The 19,306-nt window shown below is 46.6% G+C and overlaps 1 protein-coding gene across 12 annotated transcripts; it reads left to right on the top strand.

The window, feature by feature from the left end:
- Positions 1-216: 216 nt before the first annotated feature.
- On the top strand, positions 217-18,074 carry ehbp1l1a (EH domain binding protein 1-like 1a). 12 transcript variants are annotated; one of them, XM_086103047.1, is made up of 33 exons: positions 217-513; positions 1,493-1,550; positions 1,677-1,772; positions 1,852-1,905; positions 1,978-2,156; positions 2,242-2,387; positions 2,555-2,623; positions 2,742-2,951; positions 3,946-4,086; positions 4,203-4,322; positions 4,425-4,568; positions 4,842-5,018; positions 5,150-5,209; positions 5,288-5,378; positions 5,768-6,106; positions 6,194-8,746; positions 8,830-8,886; positions 9,231-11,518; positions 11,598-11,634; positions 11,769-11,966; positions 12,122-12,595; positions 12,868-14,394; positions 14,532-14,628; positions 14,710-14,876; positions 14,999-15,047; positions 15,133-15,642; positions 15,718-15,757; positions 15,840-15,883; positions 15,978-16,089; positions 16,177-16,276; positions 16,390-16,463; positions 16,573-16,687; positions 16,760-18,074. In XM_086103047.1, exons 1-33 carry the CDS (start codon positions 410-412, stop codon positions 16,845-16,847), a joined length of 10,518 nt encoding a protein of 3,505 aa, XP_085959173.1. In that variant the 5' UTR covers positions 217-409; the 3' UTR covers positions 16,848-18,074. The 12 variants fall into 12 exon arrangements, with proteins under 12 accessions (XP_085959173.1, XP_085959183.1, XP_085959188.1 ...); XM_086103071.1 differs by having other exon boundaries at positions 394-513; positions 1,477-1,550; XM_086103057.1 differs by lacking the exons at positions 2,555-2,623; positions 2,742-2,951.
- The last annotated feature ends 1,232 nt before the right edge of the window (positions 18,075-19,306 follow it).

The following is a 19,306-nucleotide window of genomic DNA, read 5'->3' as shown; positions in this document are numbered from 1 at the left end:
ATGGGCTGTCCAATTACATCTCACAAAATATGTTGTATTTGGCATCAAGATTACAACTTGAAATTGTTATTTTCCTTTTGCAATGTAATATACATACATTACCTCTTTTGTCCTTGCGTTGGATTTGCATCACATGACGACACAGCGGGCGGTTTTTATTTTGCTTTGGAGTTTTATTTTGTGAAAGCTACGGCTGCTCGGCGACTTCCTGTTTGTTCTAGTTGGTGTGAATTGACTTGAGGCCGCCCGGAGAGTCTCTCCGGACTCGGAGGCGAGTGCGAGTGGTCCTCCCTCGATCCACCCAGGTGGTCGTCGAGACAGGTGCTCTTTCCCCCCCGGGCGGTCGAAACTGTCGGGGAGACCAAGCTCGCCGTCATTCATGCGGGCTTCTGGACACAAGTAGTCGACGATGACTTCGGTTTGGAAGCGACTCCAGCGTGTGGGAAAGAAGGCGTCCAAGTTTCACTTCGCTGCTTCATTCCACCAACTTGTGCTGGAAAGCTCAAGTAAATGGTGAGCGATCACACTTGAAACATCTTCAACGGCTTCACATCTGTTTACGTTAACACCTTTAATGTTGGCAACATGCCACTGCCGCCCACTTTTTTAAAAAAGTGTCTTTGTTTATTATATACTTTGTTGTATATGAAATGTTATTTTGGGCCATAATTGGGCCAATTTTATGGGTGCTGATATTTGTTTTCACTTGTTTTGGGAGGCGACGACACGCCCCTTCACTTCCGGGTCTTGATGCTGAGAAACTGACACACAATGAAACGCTATCAGCACTCAAGACTCAGTCAGTACCGATGCGTTTTGATACTTACCTGAAGCATCGACAAATAACTAATCAGAAATTTCTTGACGTTGTAATATTTTTTCCGTTATCTATTTTCATTGGGGGTAAAAAATCACAAAGACAAAAAATGGTGAAGAATCAATTCGTAAATGTATTTAGTTAAGATACTACTGAAGATCTTGAAAATAATTAAAAATAATAAAATAAAAATCAGGAAACGTTGTATATGTGTAATCTGTATTTACTTGAATGCAATGGATGGCAAATATTGCACCGTCATGCACCCACCATTAACAAACACTGCGCAGCAGGTGTTGGATGGCTTTGACTGTTAAATCCCTGCAAGGTTCAGTGTCTATTTCGGGTCAAGTTATGCAGTGACACATGCGTGCAAACACCCAAACATTGCGGGGGCGCTGTCTTCCCTATCACTGTCACAAGTTTTGCCCCTGCCAGAAAGGTTGCTGGGTCACCTTTCGGGTCACAGAAAAATATATTTTATGAATGAAAGGGTTAAAAACAAACAGAAAGGTTTACAAAAGCTTGAAAACATTTTTAATGGAGGATAACGGCTAAGAGTATCTCTTGCGCCACCCTGTGGTTAACAGCAACATGTGACCCCCCAAAAGTGGACCATCGGGCACACGTTTATGGGTAATGTTTGTAATGTCTGGCAGTCTTGTGTGCTTCCAGGCAACCCGACAAACTGAGAGTGGTGTGGATCAGAAGAAGCAGACGTCACAGCACGAAGGTGCGAAAGGAACTTTTTTTAAATGTGTAGTAGGCTACAATATGTGAACATACGGCTGTGACAACATTCACCGGACGTCAATTGGAAAAAACAAAAGTTGTTCTGTCGTTTGATGTCATCATCCAGCTCCACAGTTGGCAGCCAGGGATTCAGAACCCCTACAGAGGTCTGGTACTCTGGCAGGTGCCTGAGAGTTTGGACATCACAGTTACACTCTTCAAGGTGGGACTAGGAAGTTTAGCCTTAGTGCTTCCGTCAAATGTGACATTGTTAAGGCGTCCGCGTATTTTTCTGTCAACAGGAGCCAACCGCAGAGGAGTTTGAGGACAAAGACTGGACTTTTGTCATTGAAAATGTAAGTCTTAATTTTCGAGTTTATCCACACCGCTTGACTTGAGCTTTTTCGTCCTTTCTCTGGACTCGTCAGGAGACAAAAGGACGAAAGAAGGTGTTGGCCTCGGCCGACATCAATATGAAAAAGTACGCCAGCGTCACGCCGGCGCAGTACGACCTGACCCTCAAGTTGAAACCTCTTTCGGTGAAAGTGAAAGAAGCCACGCTCAAGCTCAACTTGTCCTGCATCTTCCTCAAGGAGGGAAAAGCCACGTAAGCAGCGCCAATTTGGCAACGCCATTCATATTATACAGAATGCTGCATGTTTGTTTGTTTTTTTCCTCCCTGCATTTTACAGCGATGAGGACATGCAGAGTTTGGCCAGTCTAATGAGTTTCAAGCAGAGCGACATCGGCAATCTGGATGATTTTAACGACAGTGACGACGAAATCGGGGAAGAAAGGAGGACGAGCTTTGGTTCTGGACAACCGATGCCCGCCACTGGTAAAACATGTATAGCCACCTTCCACAAATATTTTACAACAAGGAAGTCCACGAATGTGAACTAAAATAGAGCAAGAGATCCGTTTTTTTGTTTCCCCTTTTCATTCATCTTTCACTTCACGTTCCTGTCTCGTCCTTTCTTGTTGTTTCTGTCTCATGTTTCTTAGCCCTCGAGCCTTCGACGGCAAGAATACACGACCTGGCATGGAGGCCTGCAACCAAATCTGTCCCAAATTGTATAGCTTAACAAAGATCCATTTCCATATTCTGGCATCACACACCTCACTCATGCTCACGTGCACGTCTCACTTCAGTCACGCTCCATCCTTCTTCTTTCCTTCCCTTTTCGCCCAGCAACCACAGAGATAACTCGCAAAACGTCCTCGGGCGTTTGCGCTTCCATCTCTGTTGCATCACTTCCTGTTCTGCCCGAACCCCATCACCCATCCGTTCCGACGCCCGCCCATCAGACCCAGCCTTCCCTCTATGCCTACTCACTTCCGGCCTTCACACAAGCTCACCCTCCGGCACTTCCCAAAATTTTCCAGCCTCGTTCTGGATCAGGTATCGCTCGAAAGACGTGGACGCAAATGGTGTCAGCCCCCTTGAATGAAACACCTTGAATGAAAGACCAAAGAGGGGATTCGGTGTAGAAATATTTAGAGTAGCTGCACAGTAAATTTCGTACAGTACATTTTACTCAAAACAGACAATATTTGATCCCAGTCGAAACAGAGTAAAACTTGACAGTAAAATATTTTAAAGTAAATTTTACCTGCAGAGTATCAGTTTATTTACGAACTGGCAGCCGGAGTGGAATATCTCAGGTGGTAAGATGGCCGTCGACTGACAGACGTTTTTTCAATAAACTAATACTAGGCATGTAAAATTTACTCAAAAAACGTTTGTGGAAAATGTATTCTTATGAGGGAAAACATTATCCAACAGTAGATTGTTTATTTTTTGTTTTGTTTTTTTTCCTCCAAAATTTCTTTCAGTGCAAATTGTCCTCTGAATATCCATCCATTCTCCGATCCGCTTTATCCTCACAAGGGTCGCGGGGGGTGCTGGAACCTATCCCAGCCGTCTTCGGGCAGTAGGCGGGGGGCATCCTGAACCGGTTGCCAGCCAATCGCAGGGCACACAGCTACGAACAACCATCCGCGCTCACACTCACACCTAGAGACAATTTAGAGTGTTCAACAGCCTGCCATGCATGGTTTTGGAATGTGGGAGGAAACCGGAGTACCCGGAGAAAACCCGCACAGGCCCAGGGAGAACATGCAAACTCCACACAGGAACGCCAGAGCTGGAATCGAACCCCGTACCTCTGCACTGTCAGGCCGATGAGCTAACCACCGGACCACTCTGAATATTTTACTCTATTTATCCTGGGACCAAATCGAGTATTTTTAAGAGTAAAATGTACTCTCTGAAATTTACAGCGTGGGAAGTGACAGCAGATGTTCTTCTTGTGGTTAAGATAAGGTGCTTTACTCATGCCAACGCCCTGCTTCCGTTTTCTCTTCTATGCCTTCGCCACGAAAACTCTGCTCAGCTGCCCGAAGCTTCCACAGCAACTCCCCCCCTGAAGGAGGTGCTCAGTCCCTCCCCACCTTCACTTCTTCTAAAGCCCTTTGTCATTCCCCTCCTGATCCCTCTTCCGTCCCTTCCGCCTTAACGGGGAGTTCGCACGCAGGTACAACCAGAGGCGTATGTTCTCTCCTCTTGTTTTTTTCTACACGGTGCCTTTGGTCTCCCAAAGTCTTGTCTCGGTTCCTTCCTTTTATTTCGCTTCTGTCGCCTCCTCCTCAGCTCTGCTCAGCTCCCGCCTTCCTTTTCCGTCGCATGCTGCCGCTCCCAGAAATCCCCAAGCTGTGAAGGCCGGCTCAACGCTGACCAGACCCACCAGTCTCCCCTCCGCCCCTGAGACAGGTACAGGGACAGCATAGGCCACCAGGATGTTTTAAGATCCTCGTTCCCACGTCTCGCGCCTATTCCTCGCCTTTTTTTTGTCCCTTCTTTCTCTTTGCCCAGCTTCCTGGCAGAGTGAATGGAGGCCTCCTAAATGCCAAGCCCCTCTCGCGCAGCCCGCCCTCTCTCCAAATTTCTTACATCCGTCCGTGGATGAACCCGGCCGGCCTTCTGTGGCGCACAAAAGAAAAAGAGTGGACGTGCCATGTAATGCTTCTCTAGAGCTGTTGTCCTTTTTCATGCTTCGAAGCTAAATCTCTTTTCTTGTCCCTTGTCAAAATTCCACCGTTGTGACATTCTATTAGAGCAGTGTTGGGCAACTGGTAAAATGATGTTGCTGTGCTTATTTTGTCTTGCCCAAACGTTAGTCAACAATATCAGATAAGCATGCTGAAATATGTTTTGTGAGCTTGCTTTGGGTTCGGAGTCATGAAAATTCTCTTCCTTCCTGTCTTTCCATCACACAATCCTCCATGTCAGCTTCATCCTGCCTGCCTGCGGGCTTTCCTTCCCAGCAAAAATACCCGGGGGCTTCTGGATTTGCACCTTCCACTGTCACCGACACCCACTCCTGTCCTTCCATCGGTCCTTTTTCTTCCCTTCCTCCTTCTCAGACTCCTTTACCCCACATTGGCTCCCTAAGTGGCCAAAGTGCAGGTATCTTGTTGACCCGCTGTCAACTTTGACCCTTCACAATCGAAAAATGTCATTTACCGTAAGCTGTTGGGATGGAAGGGTCTTCAATCACGGTGAGAATTTCTTACGGTGATCTTTTGTGTTCCGTGTAGAGATCCAGAGGCAGTTGAGCACACTGAGTGAAGAGGAGCAGCAGTGTACAACTCCCACGAGTAAGCGTTTGTGCAAAACGGGCTGCGTTTTGTCAAGCCGTTCTAAAATGAATACAAGGTCGGCTTGATTCCCTCCAGGTCCTGATTCCAAAGTAGGTGCCTTCCAGGGCTTGGCATCTGGTGCTGGAGGGCCAGCGTTTGGAGTCAAAGTTGTCAGGGCATCAGCAGGGTGAGTAAAAGACCGCCTCGTGTCCGTTTTTGTGCCTTCTTAACTCATTCACTCCCAAAGACGTTTTTAAACGTCTTTTCAGACTTGGTCTAGAATTGGCTGGTACTGAATGAGTTAACAATGCAGATCTACACACACACACACACACACACACACACACACACACACACACGTGTGTTCTCTCAGTCTTGTTAAGTTTTTGGATCTTCTTCATTAGGCTAGTAGAAAGGGAATGCCTTCATTGCACTTAATGGGTGACTGATTGTTTTAAATTGCATACTTGCAAATGGTAGCCTCAAAATAATGACTGTGGTGTAAATATCAGTCTCGGGTCGTCGCTTGGCACCCCCCCCTCCTCATTCGTGGGTATGTATTTGTTTGTCCTGCAGACCTGAGAGTTTGGCCTCTCTTCTGCCCTTTAGCCCCAGAGCGCCCTCAGCTCAAGATCTCGAGTATTTTGAGATGCCCAAAGCACAGATGGATCATACGGAGTTAAGCCCCGCAAGGACGTCTCTTGTCAAACCACAAAGCCACTCGTCCAAAATGTCCATTCAGTTAGGCAGTCAAGTTGCCAAAGCGCAGCCAGCTCAGGCCTTGGCCCCGTTTTCGGTCGGTCCCCAACATATCTCCTCAAATGGTCAGACCCAACCGTTGCACTTTGCGCAAATAACTACAGACACAACTAGCAAAGGGGAGGTAGGAGGGGAGCATAGAAAAGACAGTTTGAGGTAAGTGGAATTCAAAATGACCCAGTGAAGTTTGCCAAGTAGTCGTTTTCCTGACACCCGTCTCTTTTGCCACCCTTGCCACTTCAGAAATGAGCCCAAGACGGCGTCATTGACAACTAGTTTCACAGACGACACATTGGACGACTATACTGTCACGCCAGAGGTGATTAAAAAAATATCAGAGGACTTTTCAGGAGAAATTTCCAAAGGAAACAGTTCCGAATGGAAGCGGAAAATCAGCCCGGCCGGTTTAATGTCCAGCGCTGATCAGAACATGCAGTGCATTTCTTCAGGAATCGACTCCCACTTTGGGTTCGTCTCAGGACAGCAGCCAGCAAGCAACGTGTTACTACAAGTGGAAGCGAATACCATGTCTCCAGACAAAGTCGTATGTGAAAAAAATCTAATTGCCGAGCGTCTGCCACAAAATACCGATAAAACTCACTTGTATCCAGCCACGGCGGAACTTGGTCAACTGTGTTCCAAAGACCATCCTCCCCAAATTCATCAGGATTTACCACGCCTAGAGCCACGTATGTCACAGTTACAGTCAGCTTGTCCTCAACGTTCAAACGTTCCTGGCATTCCAGCTTGTCAACAGTCAGACGTTGATTCTGATCATATGAGTGCAACGTTCCAGGCATTACGCGCTAAAAAATTGCCCATACCCGTTTATTCAGACTTGCATCGTGTCTGGCAACAAGCTGCTCTTGACATGAATTTGAACAAACGGATATGGCTAACATGTCCGAGGAACACAAGAGTTCTTGGGTTCCCCCCAGCGCCTTTTAAGGAAGTTTCATGTAAGGGCGGTCTTTTCCCTGCATGGCCAGATTGCTCAGCGATCGCAGGCATGCCATCGAAACAAAGGATTAGAGGGTCAAGCCAAGAAGACTACTGGCTGAATTTGAGGAATTCATTTTCTGGAAAACGAATGACACCTCAATGTGTTCTGGTTCTGGACAGTTCCTATGAGAATGGGAGGCATCGCAAAGCCATGGTTAATATGCGAGCTTGTTGTCCGCAGAGAGCTTACACGTATGGTTTGCCTTCCGCTCCAGGTCAAAATGCAAACTTTTTGTATACTTGCCCAAGAGAAAGCAACATTCTCGGTTTCGCATCTCAGGATCCGGTTTGCGTTGCGAGTGACTTTTGGAGTTTGGGTCAGGGCAGCTGCATTTTATTCGAGAAGCACTTAGGGAAGGAATGTGTTGTGACATTACATCACGTGACACCGGTAGCCTCATGCTCGAATATTACTCCCTCCTGCCCTCAAAAGGCCAAGATTCCTGGCTTTCCATCCGCACAAAAACAAAGTAAACTAGCTAAAGGAGTAAGTGCGGTGACATTTTTGCCGGGTTGTGCGAAAGAATCTACGGTTCCTGGAATGCCAACTAGAAACTGTGACAAACCTCAGTGGGTAACGGACAGTTTTCTGCTACAGCCGTCACGCACGTATGCAGACAGAACACATCTGAAAGATATCTTTGCTATCGACCGTGATTGGGTTCGCAACATGGTATGCCTTGTATCCTCATGTCCACCGCGAGCCCTCTCAGCTGGCTTCCCATCAGTAAAATGGCACAAATCAGAAAACATTGCAAATATGATTCATGTGCTCCCGACATGCCCGCGATATTCTCGAGTTAGTGGAATCTCCTCCAGAATCCCCAGCGGGTCTGATAGAGCTGGATGGAAGGTTGACAGAAGGCCGCTATGGGGAAAAACGTTGAGCAGCCCAGGAATAATGGAAGGCACACACAAGTGCAAGATTTCTTTGAAGGAGAAGACAATCGTTCAAGTGATGGTGTCCATGTTGCCCCCTTGTCCCAAAAACTCTTACATATACGGAATTCCCTCCAAGGGTGGTAAAAGGGACGGTTTGACGACAGAAGCCCCCAACATGCTCAAATCCATGATCACTATCCCAGAGCATGGTCAAATTCCAGGTTTACCTGCAAAGGACCATTCAAGAGACTTTCACAGTTGGTGTGTGGAGTGGGGGACACTTTGGAGCAACCCAGTCACTACAAGGTCGTTCGTGGTCCACTCCGATTCTAGACTTGATGAGATGTCAGTCAAGAACAGAGAAGCGATGGTCAGTATGATGCCGTACTGTTCCAGAGAAGCACCGAAATTTGGATTTTCTTCGACAATGCAACTCCTGGCTGTTGACGCGGCAGAAGAAAATAATCAGAGCATGGCAGAGTTGCTGCCGTGTTGCCCAAGACAAACGAGCATTGTTGGTGTCCCGTCAAAAGTGCTGTCAGGCTCTGATGACGACATAGGTCGATGGGCCAAGTTGATGACGTCGCTACACTGGCCTCATCAGGATACGCTGGCGGCACCCCATTCCCTTTTGCTTACAGTTGACAGTATGGAAGAAAAATGTCAAAATATGGTGAATATTGCGCCATCTTGTCCAAAGATTGCTTCTCTGCCGGGGATGCCATCAACTAGTTCACGCTATTTAGTACCATCAGAGCGAGCGCTTCGAACGCCACTCTTAGCGACGCCATTCCCAAGTTCATATGACTCGGACATAAAGAAAGGAAATTCCGACATGGCTTTGGAGGTAATTAATGACAAACGTGGTTTGATGGGGGCAACCGAGGATGAAGTAACTGCTTTAAAACGAGGGTGAGTTACTAAATGTCGTTGGTGTCACGTTAAAGGTTCATTTGTTTTTGTTTTTTAAATATCACTTTCGAATGACATTTCAGAAACACAGATGGGCGAAAACCACACTTAATCAGTGTCACGCCATTGTCAGACAAGAGGTGGGTTGTGAGAGTTTGCAAAGTGACTAAGAAATGGCATGCCGTGACTTTGCAAAAAACCAAGATTGTCTGAATTGACATTTACCCGAATGGATTGGGGGAAAAAATCGGTGTCACTTGAGATGAAGATGCTTTGAAGTGTGGAGAAATGTGCACAGATTAAGTGGCATGTCTAGCTTTGTGTGCTTCGATTGACGCGAACGACAAATTGCTTCTCAGTGAAAGACTGCGGTGCACTGACCCTACCTTGTGTGTGTTTGCCCCCTAACATAAAAACCAGAACTGTACAATCCACTCGCTCCTTGATTATTCTGGAGTTTAACTTGTATTTTCCGAATCCTTAGAAATGACCGCATGGTTTCACTGCAGCAGTCACGCCAAATGAAAAGTGTTTCCAGGCAGCAGATGCTAGCGCAATATCCCACAGAAACGGTTGCTCTGTGTGAGGATCTACCAGAGGCGTCTACAGAATTCACTGGCCACGTGGTGACGACTGAAGAAACTCTCAATCCGCTTTCGTCAGTCTTGTTCACGAGTTCCTTCCCTGATGATGAAGTGAAGAGGAAGAATGCCGTTACAAAAATGACGCCGATAGGCTCACTGCCCAGCGGTATACTTGACACGAAACAAGCCAGTCAACGCTGGAATCGGAGTATGGTGACTATGCATCCCTGTTGCCCAAGTGTGTCCTGTATTCCTGGTATGCCATCACGGAGTGAAACCATTTCTAGATGTTGGTTATTGCAGCCAGAGGCACTTTTTAAGAAAGCAGGGAAGACTGTCATAATTCAAGATGCACCTACCAATGATGAAATGAAAACCATGGCATTATTAACACCATCTTGTCCAAGACGTGAGTGCATTCCTGGGATTCCATCGACTTTGGCACCTACGGTCGTCTTTAACTCGTCAAGTATGGTCCACGTCCTCCCAACCTTTCCGGCCTCCTCCAGCGTGGCTGGCTTTGGATCTTTGCTCAGAGCCGACGGCAAAGCCTGGGATGTGATTGGAATGACCCAATCCTTATGGAAGAGCGGGAATAAAATTAGGTCTGAATTAATACTAGAGAGCAACAGAATGCACAAAGATATGAAAGGAGCTGTTTCTCTTCGTCAGTGTTGCCCAAGGGAATCGAGCCTTCCTGGTTGGCCCTCTGCGCAGCAACAGAGAAGGACTCATGGTCTTGACGAACCCAGTATGGTTAGTCTTTCAAGATCATGCTCAAACGTGTCAGCAATACCAGGATTTACGTCACTTACTAAAACAAGCGAATGGACGGTCAATGGAAATCCACCCTTTGAGCCCAGAAAGACAAAAAAGAAGACAACCTTGATCGGAAGGTTTCACAAAGACGAGAGGACAATGAAGACAATGGCTTCCCTTGTGCCATCCTGTCCAAAAGTTGCCCTGATTCCGGGATTCCCCACTCACCCGAGCCCTCCGGCCACATATTGTGCACCAAATATGATAAGCCTTTATACATGTTGCTCCCGTGTTTCAAACGTACCCGGTTTTGCATCGGTTGATGGAAGTGAGAGCATCGGATGGGTGATGGGAAATGAGTTATTGTCAAAGAAGAAGAAGGTAAAGGACTTCGTACCTGACAGGACCGCTGAGCCCCAAAATAAGCGGAAAAACATGCATTCTCTTGTCCCGTCTTGTCCTCAAGCCTCGTGTGTAACTGGCATCCCGTCCAATCCACATTCCAAAGTGCTACACTATGGCACAAATATCACAAACCTCTTTCCGCTGTGCCCCCCAGTTTCTACTGTTCTTGGATTACCATCGGTTGAAGACAACACGGAAGAATGGACTGTTCAGCTGGTTCCATTGATTCACAAATCCCAAAAGAACATAAAGCTGAAGATGAACCGTGTGCCAGCCGTCTTGGACAAAGCCAACAACATGTTTGCCATTGTACCTTCTTGTCCAGAAGCATCCAAAATCCACGGACTTCCCTCAGCACCTCAAAGCAAATCCAAGGTTCACACAAACATGATCCGTTTGGTACCTTGCTGCCCGAGGTCGTCATCTCTGGAAGGTTTTGCATCCATTCCTACAACACCAGTTGTAGGGTGGCTACATGAAAGAAAAAACATCCTGGGAACACCTCAGAGAAAGTTGCCCGAGAGAATGATTGCACCTGCTGGGCAGAAACAAAACGGGAGCGGTATGGCAAAAATTGTAGCGTCTTGTCCTAATAAGGCAAGACTGTGTGGGTTTCCGTCTGCTCGAGTTCTGAACAAACCATCGGATATGGTCGGCTTATACTCAACAGCTCCTTACATTTCCCCTACCCCGGGTTTCCCGTCAGCGAGGATGCTTAGTTTTGAACCTTTGAAAACACAACGGCACGACTCGTGCGAGAAGTTCTTATTTGCGGACCTGCAGAAGTACAAGACGGATGTCACGGCTGAATCCCCTGAAATCCATCAGCATGAACATGAAGAAATGAAGCACATGGTATCGATAGCTCCATCGTGCCCACATCTGACTAGAATTCCCGGAATGCCAAGCATTTCGCTCCTGAGTACAACATGCAAAGAAAAAAACGAGTCGTCTGCTGTGACTGGATTGCCAAATCAACCAGAAGCCACGCATGGTAATGGCACCATCACAACACTTGCATCCGGTGAGATGTTTGTAGCGTCAACATCCGGGTCACCATGAAATTCTTCCTTGAATTTTACACCGTTTGCCTTCTATAACAGATGCAAAATACAGAGACATGACACGTCACAACACAGAGTAAGTGAAGGCATCGACCGCATGTGTAATGCTGTGAGCCGAGCATGGAATGCCTGCATCATCGCGTATCCAAATGTACATATTATGCTGCTGCGGAATTTATGTCGATGACATCATTGAATTTGGATCTTCAGCCTAACAAAAGAAGTCGCAGCCGAGGAGGCCCAAGCACAGCGGAAAGATGGGGCATCGGAGCCCGAAGGGGTCTCGGGCTGGGAAATATTGGAGGTAGAAGGAAATGTAGTTGAAAAACAGAAAGCGTCGTTGCCATCAGCAGGGGCGGAAGAGCCTCCTGGAATAGTCCAAACTATTGTGGATGTTCTCCATAAAGGGTAAGTGACTTGGAATGTGGAGCATTCGAAAGCAGACATTTGACGGGACCGTTCCGATTCCCAGAACAAACCCTTCATTCTCTGCTACGTGTGAATCATTTGTTTTTGCGTTGCCCCTCAGCTCGTGCTGACTGAACGATCACATTTTTTCACAGCTATGAAACGGTAGCATCCATTTTGGGCCCATCTGGTTCGTCTCTGTCTGAGAACGATCTTCACCTGACGGTCGATTCGGCATCGCGTCCAACATATGAGACTGGCATCTCTTCGTGTGAAGATTTGCCTCAACGTGTGGACGTTGACTCCGCCATAGACGAGGTCATTCCTTTATCTGAGCAGTTGGAGGACGATTACCCGGGAGAGGGTCAACTGGTAACCCCATCACCGCCTTCCGACAGCGACGATGGGTTTATGGTTTGCGTGAGTATGAAGAAATGGCCACCGTTGACAGCAGCAGACCTGACCGGCATGTCAGTGGACGTTCGACATGAGGAAGAGGAACCTTTGCTTGATGAATGGCAGACAAGTGATCGGGACTCTGCAGGCGCATCCGAGTGCATTGAGAGCTTATCAGTCAGGCATCCGAATTTCACACATGAACTCAAAACCGCTTCCAAATTGGAATCTGGGTGAGTGTTTCTCAATAACCACCCGCCCACTGCTCGCGTTTGAGTGCACGGCGTGCAGGTTTTGATACTCGCGCACTTGTTCTGTGTGACCGTTCTCATCAATGACTGCCATTGTCATTTGGAGTTGTAAAAGGACCCTCGACTTTGCTAGCTGTAAGGTGAACTGCTGTTGAGTGCTTCCACCGTTTTCCTTGGTGTGCTGCATGGAGTGGAAAGAGAGTGCCAACTCAACTGCAACATTTCTGAAAAACGTTTCTCTTCTTGTTCTTAAGCCCCCAACTAGCAAGTGCTGATGGAAGCCCTCCGCATCCTACAATAACTCAACCATTGACAGACGCCAAATCAAACCCAGAGCTACACTATGACAAAATTTTAGATGATCCGCATCTTTGTATGATTGAAGCGCAGGCACAGATCACGGTCTCTCAGCAAGATCAAATAGTTCTAGGAGTTCAACAAACAGAATGCGAACTGGAACAAGCCACCATTTTACAACAGCCAGACCACAATCAAACTTCGGATGGGTCGTCTGTCCTTCATGAGGTTGCTCCAATCCAGTCTCGTGAGATCATTTTCACACGACCTGTCGACGATCCTTCCCTCTCCGCTGCTAGTAGCATTCCTGTAGATGGAGATGGAACTGTTTGCTCGCCGCGCACAACTGTCAATCAAGAAAAAAATGATGTCTCTCCTGATGTGGAAACAACGGATGCCCCAGACAAACCTTTGATAACAAAAGAAAGTGTCACCATTGAAAAACAAACACTTCATGCTCTACCGAGAAGCAGCACAGCCCAAATCGTCAAGGAATGTTCTTCCGAGGTTGATACGGTTGCAGAAACAAAATCTGCTCAAGAAGCAACAGTCCAAAGACCCGCCTTCTCGCAAACAAAGGAACATGAAAGCATGGCATCGAAAGCAGAGCTACAGGGGGATGTTGTTGAGCAACATGCGTCCTTGTCAATTATCACAAGGATCGGACAGCAACAAAGTGGCATGAAAGTTCCTTTGAGAAAACAACCCATCCCAAAGCCTCGGGTGAGGAAATGTGCCAGTGAAGAAGAGGCCCACGCAGGAGGTCAGGCTGGCCAGCCGCTGGACGATGACGACACGAGATCGAAAGAGCAAGCGTTGACCGTGCGCTTGAGGAAAAGCCGGCTCCAAGTCGGTGACGATACGACACCACCCTCAAATTTTCCTGTAGCGAAACCAAGAGCTAAGAAACGTCTTAGCAGTTCATTCCCGGGTGATGCTGCAGTTCCCGGCTCACCACGTACTTCCTTGTCAGACACAGGAACAGGCACCTCTGGCCAAGAAGTAGAGCACCACGATGAGCAGGGGGGCGTGCCTGTTCCGCTTCCTCGAACCGGGAAGCACCTCGACACGTCTCTTTTCAACAACACGCCACCCACAGACATCTCGGACTCATCTCAAAGAAAGCCAGAGGCCACGGCTGCCTCATGTGAAGCAGCGGAGGATTGGTCGCCATTATGGGATTCACGTGCAATCGCTGAAAAAGGATCCTGTGATCCGGGCAACGAAAACGAATTTCCATCTCCTTACTCAGCAGAAAATAGAGACGTAGAGAAGGCGTCGGATGCGTTGGTCAAAGGTGCAACCCGAACAAATGCGCCTGTCCCGCCAACAAAAATGGAGGAGTCCTTTGCCTGCTCGGTTCCATCAGCTCGGGATGACCAACTACACGTCAAAGGCACAGAACCTTCTGATCCAAAGAATGAAGGCTTGGAGTACAGCTGTGTGTCTGTATATTTAGCTGCCGGTTGTTTAGAGCAAGACAGGTAAGAATGAAACTAGAAAATAAAAGTTGATATACATTCAAAGTGTGGCCTTTCGTGTGTGCTTTTATTCCTCTCATGGTTTGAAACTGCAGCAAAGTTTTCATTTTGGATACCCATTACATTGTTTTTGTTTACAGGGGCAGTCCGCCAACAGACGAAAGTCAGGCCCGAGTGGTTAGCTTGCACCAAACCTTGACTCCAACAAAACCTGAAGATACGTCGGCATCTCCAGAAGTAAGTTGACCCAAAAATAGAGATGAGCGATTTTTGCAACCAACCAGGGAGTTACCTGTGATCCAAATTCCCGTGTTGTAGAATCTTTCAGAAAGTCCAAACCTGGTCACGTCCAGTCAGTCTTTGCTGGAGTGGTGCAAGGAGGTCACTCAGGATCACAAGGGGCTGAAGATCAGCAACTTCAGCACCTCCTGGAGGAACGGCTTGGCATTTTGTGCCATCTTGCATCACTTTCACCCAGAAAAGATGTAAGCAGCCTCAAATGAAGAAACACCGCACGTGAATCAATGACAATTGCCATGAAAATCAGGATGCACGCGTCCGAATTACTGCTTTGCGCAATTCTAATTTCCCATTTCTTTTTGTTTAGTAATTATGAATTGTTGGACCCCTATGATATCAAACACAACAATAAAAGGGTAATTCACATTTGATGATTTTTTTTTTTTAACTGAAACCTTTTAACAATGATCGTGTGATTTATTTATTTATTGGATTTGACAGGCCTTTGACGGTTTCGCCGAGCTCGGCATTTCCAGGCTGATGGAGCCCTCGGACATGGTCATGCTCGCCGTGCCAGATCGCCTCATCGTCATGACATACCTCAGCCAGATTCGCACTCATTTCATGGGCCAGGAGCTTAGTGTGCTTCACATCGAAGAAGACGCCAGTGAGTCCAGCTATGCGGTCACGGGAGACCGGGAGGGCGAAGAAGACCCCGAGGCGGCTGTTCGCTACTGCACCCAAAGGCTTCACGAGGAGGGCATCGGTCTGGAGACCAACGGCTCTGTTAGCGCGGCACACGAGGGCGAAAGCAACGCGGATGTAGCTCCGCCGTCCAGAAGCAAACGGGTGCAAGCGTCCGGGGCCAGCGGTACCCAGTCACCGGTTGCGCCACCGAGGACTCATTTGGCGTCCAAGTGTGGTTTCTCGCACGTGAAAGACGCAGATCTGGTCAAGAAGCGCAGGTCCCAGCGGAAGAGTGCGTCTGAAGAGGATGGCGACGCATCCGTGGTAGGACGCGCTCTTTAGGATTGGGCTCTGTGTCTTTAATTAAACCGTTTAAGCAACGGTTTCCGTTTTTTGCAGGTTGTTGCAGAACTGGAAGACAGCGGAAGTATCAGAACCGGTCAGTCCATTCACGTGTACGGTCACGACAATGGATGTGTATCCACTGCATCACAACTTATGATCACAGCTTTGTTTTACAGAGACAACAGGAACTCTGGCTGGGGTGGGAAGACGAGAAGGCCAGGTTAGGGTTTTATTTTTATTTTTTGCTCAAATCGTAAACGTGCCCAAGAATCAGCACTCCATGCAAACTTAGAAATATGCGTTTGCACATTCAGGATACCAGCCAGTATGTACTAAGTCAAATGCAAGCCCTGGAAGCAGAACAAAACCACATCGACACCAGAGCTGCCGTTGTGGAGAGGAAACTCCGACAACTCATGGAAACAAGTAATTAGTCTCCGTCGATTTTGAATAATGTTCTTGTGTGAAATGTTGACACGGTCGTGTCATTTGCCGCGTGCGTTCGCCGAACAGGCAGTGACAAGGCGGAGGAGGAAAGATTGATTCAGGAATGGTTCGTACTGGTCAACAAGAAGAACGCGTTGATTCGAAGACAGGATCACCTGCAGCTGTTGTAAGATCTCGCGGGATGTGACATAGACCGAAGAATCCATTCAGAGATGGTCACGTGGCGATGATGATGTCATCGGCACCTACTCTGTTTCTAAAAGTGCTCTCACCCGACAGGCTGGAGGAGCACGATTTGGAAAGAAGGTTTGAGCTGTTGACCAAAGAGCTGCGAGACATCATGGCCCTCGAAGGTTTGTCCACCACCAAGAAGCAATTATTCAGTCCCGTTGCTTGAACTGTTCTGTTTCATCCTCGTTTGCACTCTCCACGACGCTTCGGTTCTTGAATGGGGTCGTTCAGAGTGGCAGAAGACGCTGGCCCACAAACAGAGGGAGCAGTTGCTGCTTAAGGAGCTGGTGTCGCTGGTCAACCAGAGGGACGAACTGGTCCACAATATGGACGCCAAGGAGAGACGGTGAGGAGGAGGAGGTCACCTCTGTTCTAACGGCTAGTCGATATCAACTCAAAGTCGCGCTTCTGTCCCCAGCGCTCTGGAGGAGGACGAACGCCTTGAACGTGGCCTGGAGCAGCGCCGGAGGAAGTACGCCAAGCAGCAAAAGTGTCTGATGCAGTGACCTTCGCCTCCCAAGTTTAAGGAAAGGCTCTCAGGAGAGGTGGTGTGTCACTCCACGTCATTGCCAAAGATTGATATTGTCATTGATTTTATTTCAAGTCTTGCTCAGAGTAACTGATAGTGATTTAAAAACAAAAGTTTTAGTGACGTGGGAAGTGTTGGTCACACTTTTATGGCAGGACTTGCTTGATGACAGTTTAAAAGTCTCAGAATGGGAACTGTGATATTATCTTACTGTGTCTTGTCCCTTTTTTTTCCCTCCAGATTTTTAAACGCGGTTTTGATTGATGTGATAACTGCAGGGTATGGTAGCGGTCTCAAGGTGGCGCTGAAAAGCCATGTCTTCCATGAGTACACTTCTGAATATTCAGAATCACGCTTTTCATATTATTTGTCATTTTCAAATGAATCTTCTGTTCACTTCAGCTACATCTGCTGCTTTGGACACTTGTCTTACCCGGTAAATACGCTATACGCTGAGACTGAACAGTCAGACGTGAAACGCTTCCAGGAAAAAACAAAATAGTAATCCCCAAAGTGATGTTATTGTTGTATGCGTGTTACATAATAGACTAACTTTGTTTGTTTGACTGTGCCTTGTTACTGAGGGATGTTTGTTACCAAAAGGGCTCCTTCCCCTTTTAATGTGTCTTTTATTCTGCTGCAAGGGGCTTTCCAGAAACATTTAAGGTAAAATAATCTCAAATTAAAGGATATTACTTTCCCAGTGACGGCCACTTAAATCATTTTATTGGCAAAAATTGATTTGTTTAAAAAGCCATCTTTAATTTATTGGAGCTTTTACTATTTATTCTTTGTTTGTGTGCTGCCTGCAGAATTGCTTTTAACCCCAAACATTTTTCCTCTGATTGCTGCATGTGTATTGTGCTGCATTTGCACCTTCGGGATTGCATAGGAACTGCGTATTCACAGGAATATGACACAGTCTGCACATTTTCTGGTCGTCCTCGAACGCAAAAGCAGCTGATCAAAGCTCGTAAGTCAGGTTTTGATGTAATGTTCGGCTTGGTGGTTGGCCGCATCACTGAAATGAAAGTACGATTGGACCGCTGAAGGGTTACGGCGGTACTGGTTTTGTCCTGAAGAATGCCAACTGGGTGACTTTTAGGAAACTGAACTGACTGTTGTTTTCTTGTTACTTTTGAACATTTGTCAAGTTTGCAAAGCCCTCAATGTTTTGCTGCATTAAAAATAGATGTGTTGTAAAGATGTCGTGCGAGTTCAATTTGTCCAGGGAATTGGATTTGTTTCGCAGATGAAATCATGAAGGGAAAAGGTCGTGGCAGAAGTCTTTTTAACCTTTTCAAGGACAGTGGACAGCTTCTCATGTTATCAGTTTACAAGGTGCATGAAAGGGTTAGTGTTTTGTTTTTTGTTTTTTAATGAGAGACATTTTTTTTCCATTTCAAAGCCCGCAATGGCTTCACATTTGAAATTTTCACTGTTTGTGATTGTGTTTTTGAAATATTTGTGACATTTGCAGGCGCAGATACTTCCAAGAAATCAGTAGATTTTAGAGGTCCTTGTAGGTTGTCTCATTTTCGCACTTATCAAAGACTCAAGCGTGTCGCCTCGACAATGTTGACCCTCTTTGTGCGCGCATCTTTGCTCGATGCTGTCGAGCCAACTTTTATTTTATTTTATTTATTTACTTATTTTTTTGTGGAAAAGGGAAATTAGATGCGTTGTTTTGCATGTGCTTGTCTATTGGAAGGACCACAATAGTTCAAGTATCCGTGTAGTCTATCCTACTGCTGCTGGAATAGCCAAGATACCTTTTGTGTTGCATATTTCCCGAGCTACTGCATCGGATTAGTTGAAGACCCACAAGCCTGATTTCAAGGAACTGGGCGAGAAACTGAAGGCTCCTTTGTCCCAGCTGCCTGTCCTGGAGGCCAGCCAAGAGGCCAGCTCCATCAAGCTCGGAGGCTGCAGCTGCTGCCTCAATGGATTAACACGCGCACTGTGAAAATGTGGACGTGCAGGAGGGCTGCCGGAAGTCTTTTATGATCAGCTGTTACAAATAAAGATTAAATAACATTGATAAAATGGAAAACATGAAACATGATATACAATTAAATATTAAAATGGCAATTTTTTTTTACTTTCCATGTATATTAAGTACATTTTAACACAATACATTACAAAGAACCGTTTTTGTTTTTTTTTGTATGAAGTCATGAGGATAAGCGGTCCGGATAATTGAGGGGTGCAAGTACAACTTTTGTGTGCAATACAATTTAATTGAATAATTATTGAGTGTTTTTTTCCCTGTATTCAAGCGCAGGGCTGATGTTCCAATCGTACAACGACACCCTTACACCGATACCTCGAGGCCTGTTTTAATCTATTCTAATGGTAGTTATTTGGCTGTTACTTGGATAGAAGTATATATTTTTTACACAAAAAAGCACTCGATTATTTTTTTGATTTTACTGG

This window comes from Hippocampus guttulatus, chromosome 2 (genome assembly GCF_054856545.1).
Source record: "Hippocampus guttulatus isolate MCC_2025c chromosome 2, RoL_Hgut_1.0, whole genome shotgun sequence".
In the NCBI taxonomy this organism is placed as follows: Eukaryota; Metazoa; Chordata; class Actinopteri; order Syngnathiformes; family Syngnathidae; genus Hippocampus; species Hippocampus guttulatus.
This window is presented reverse-complemented; position numbering and strand designations above follow the sequence as displayed.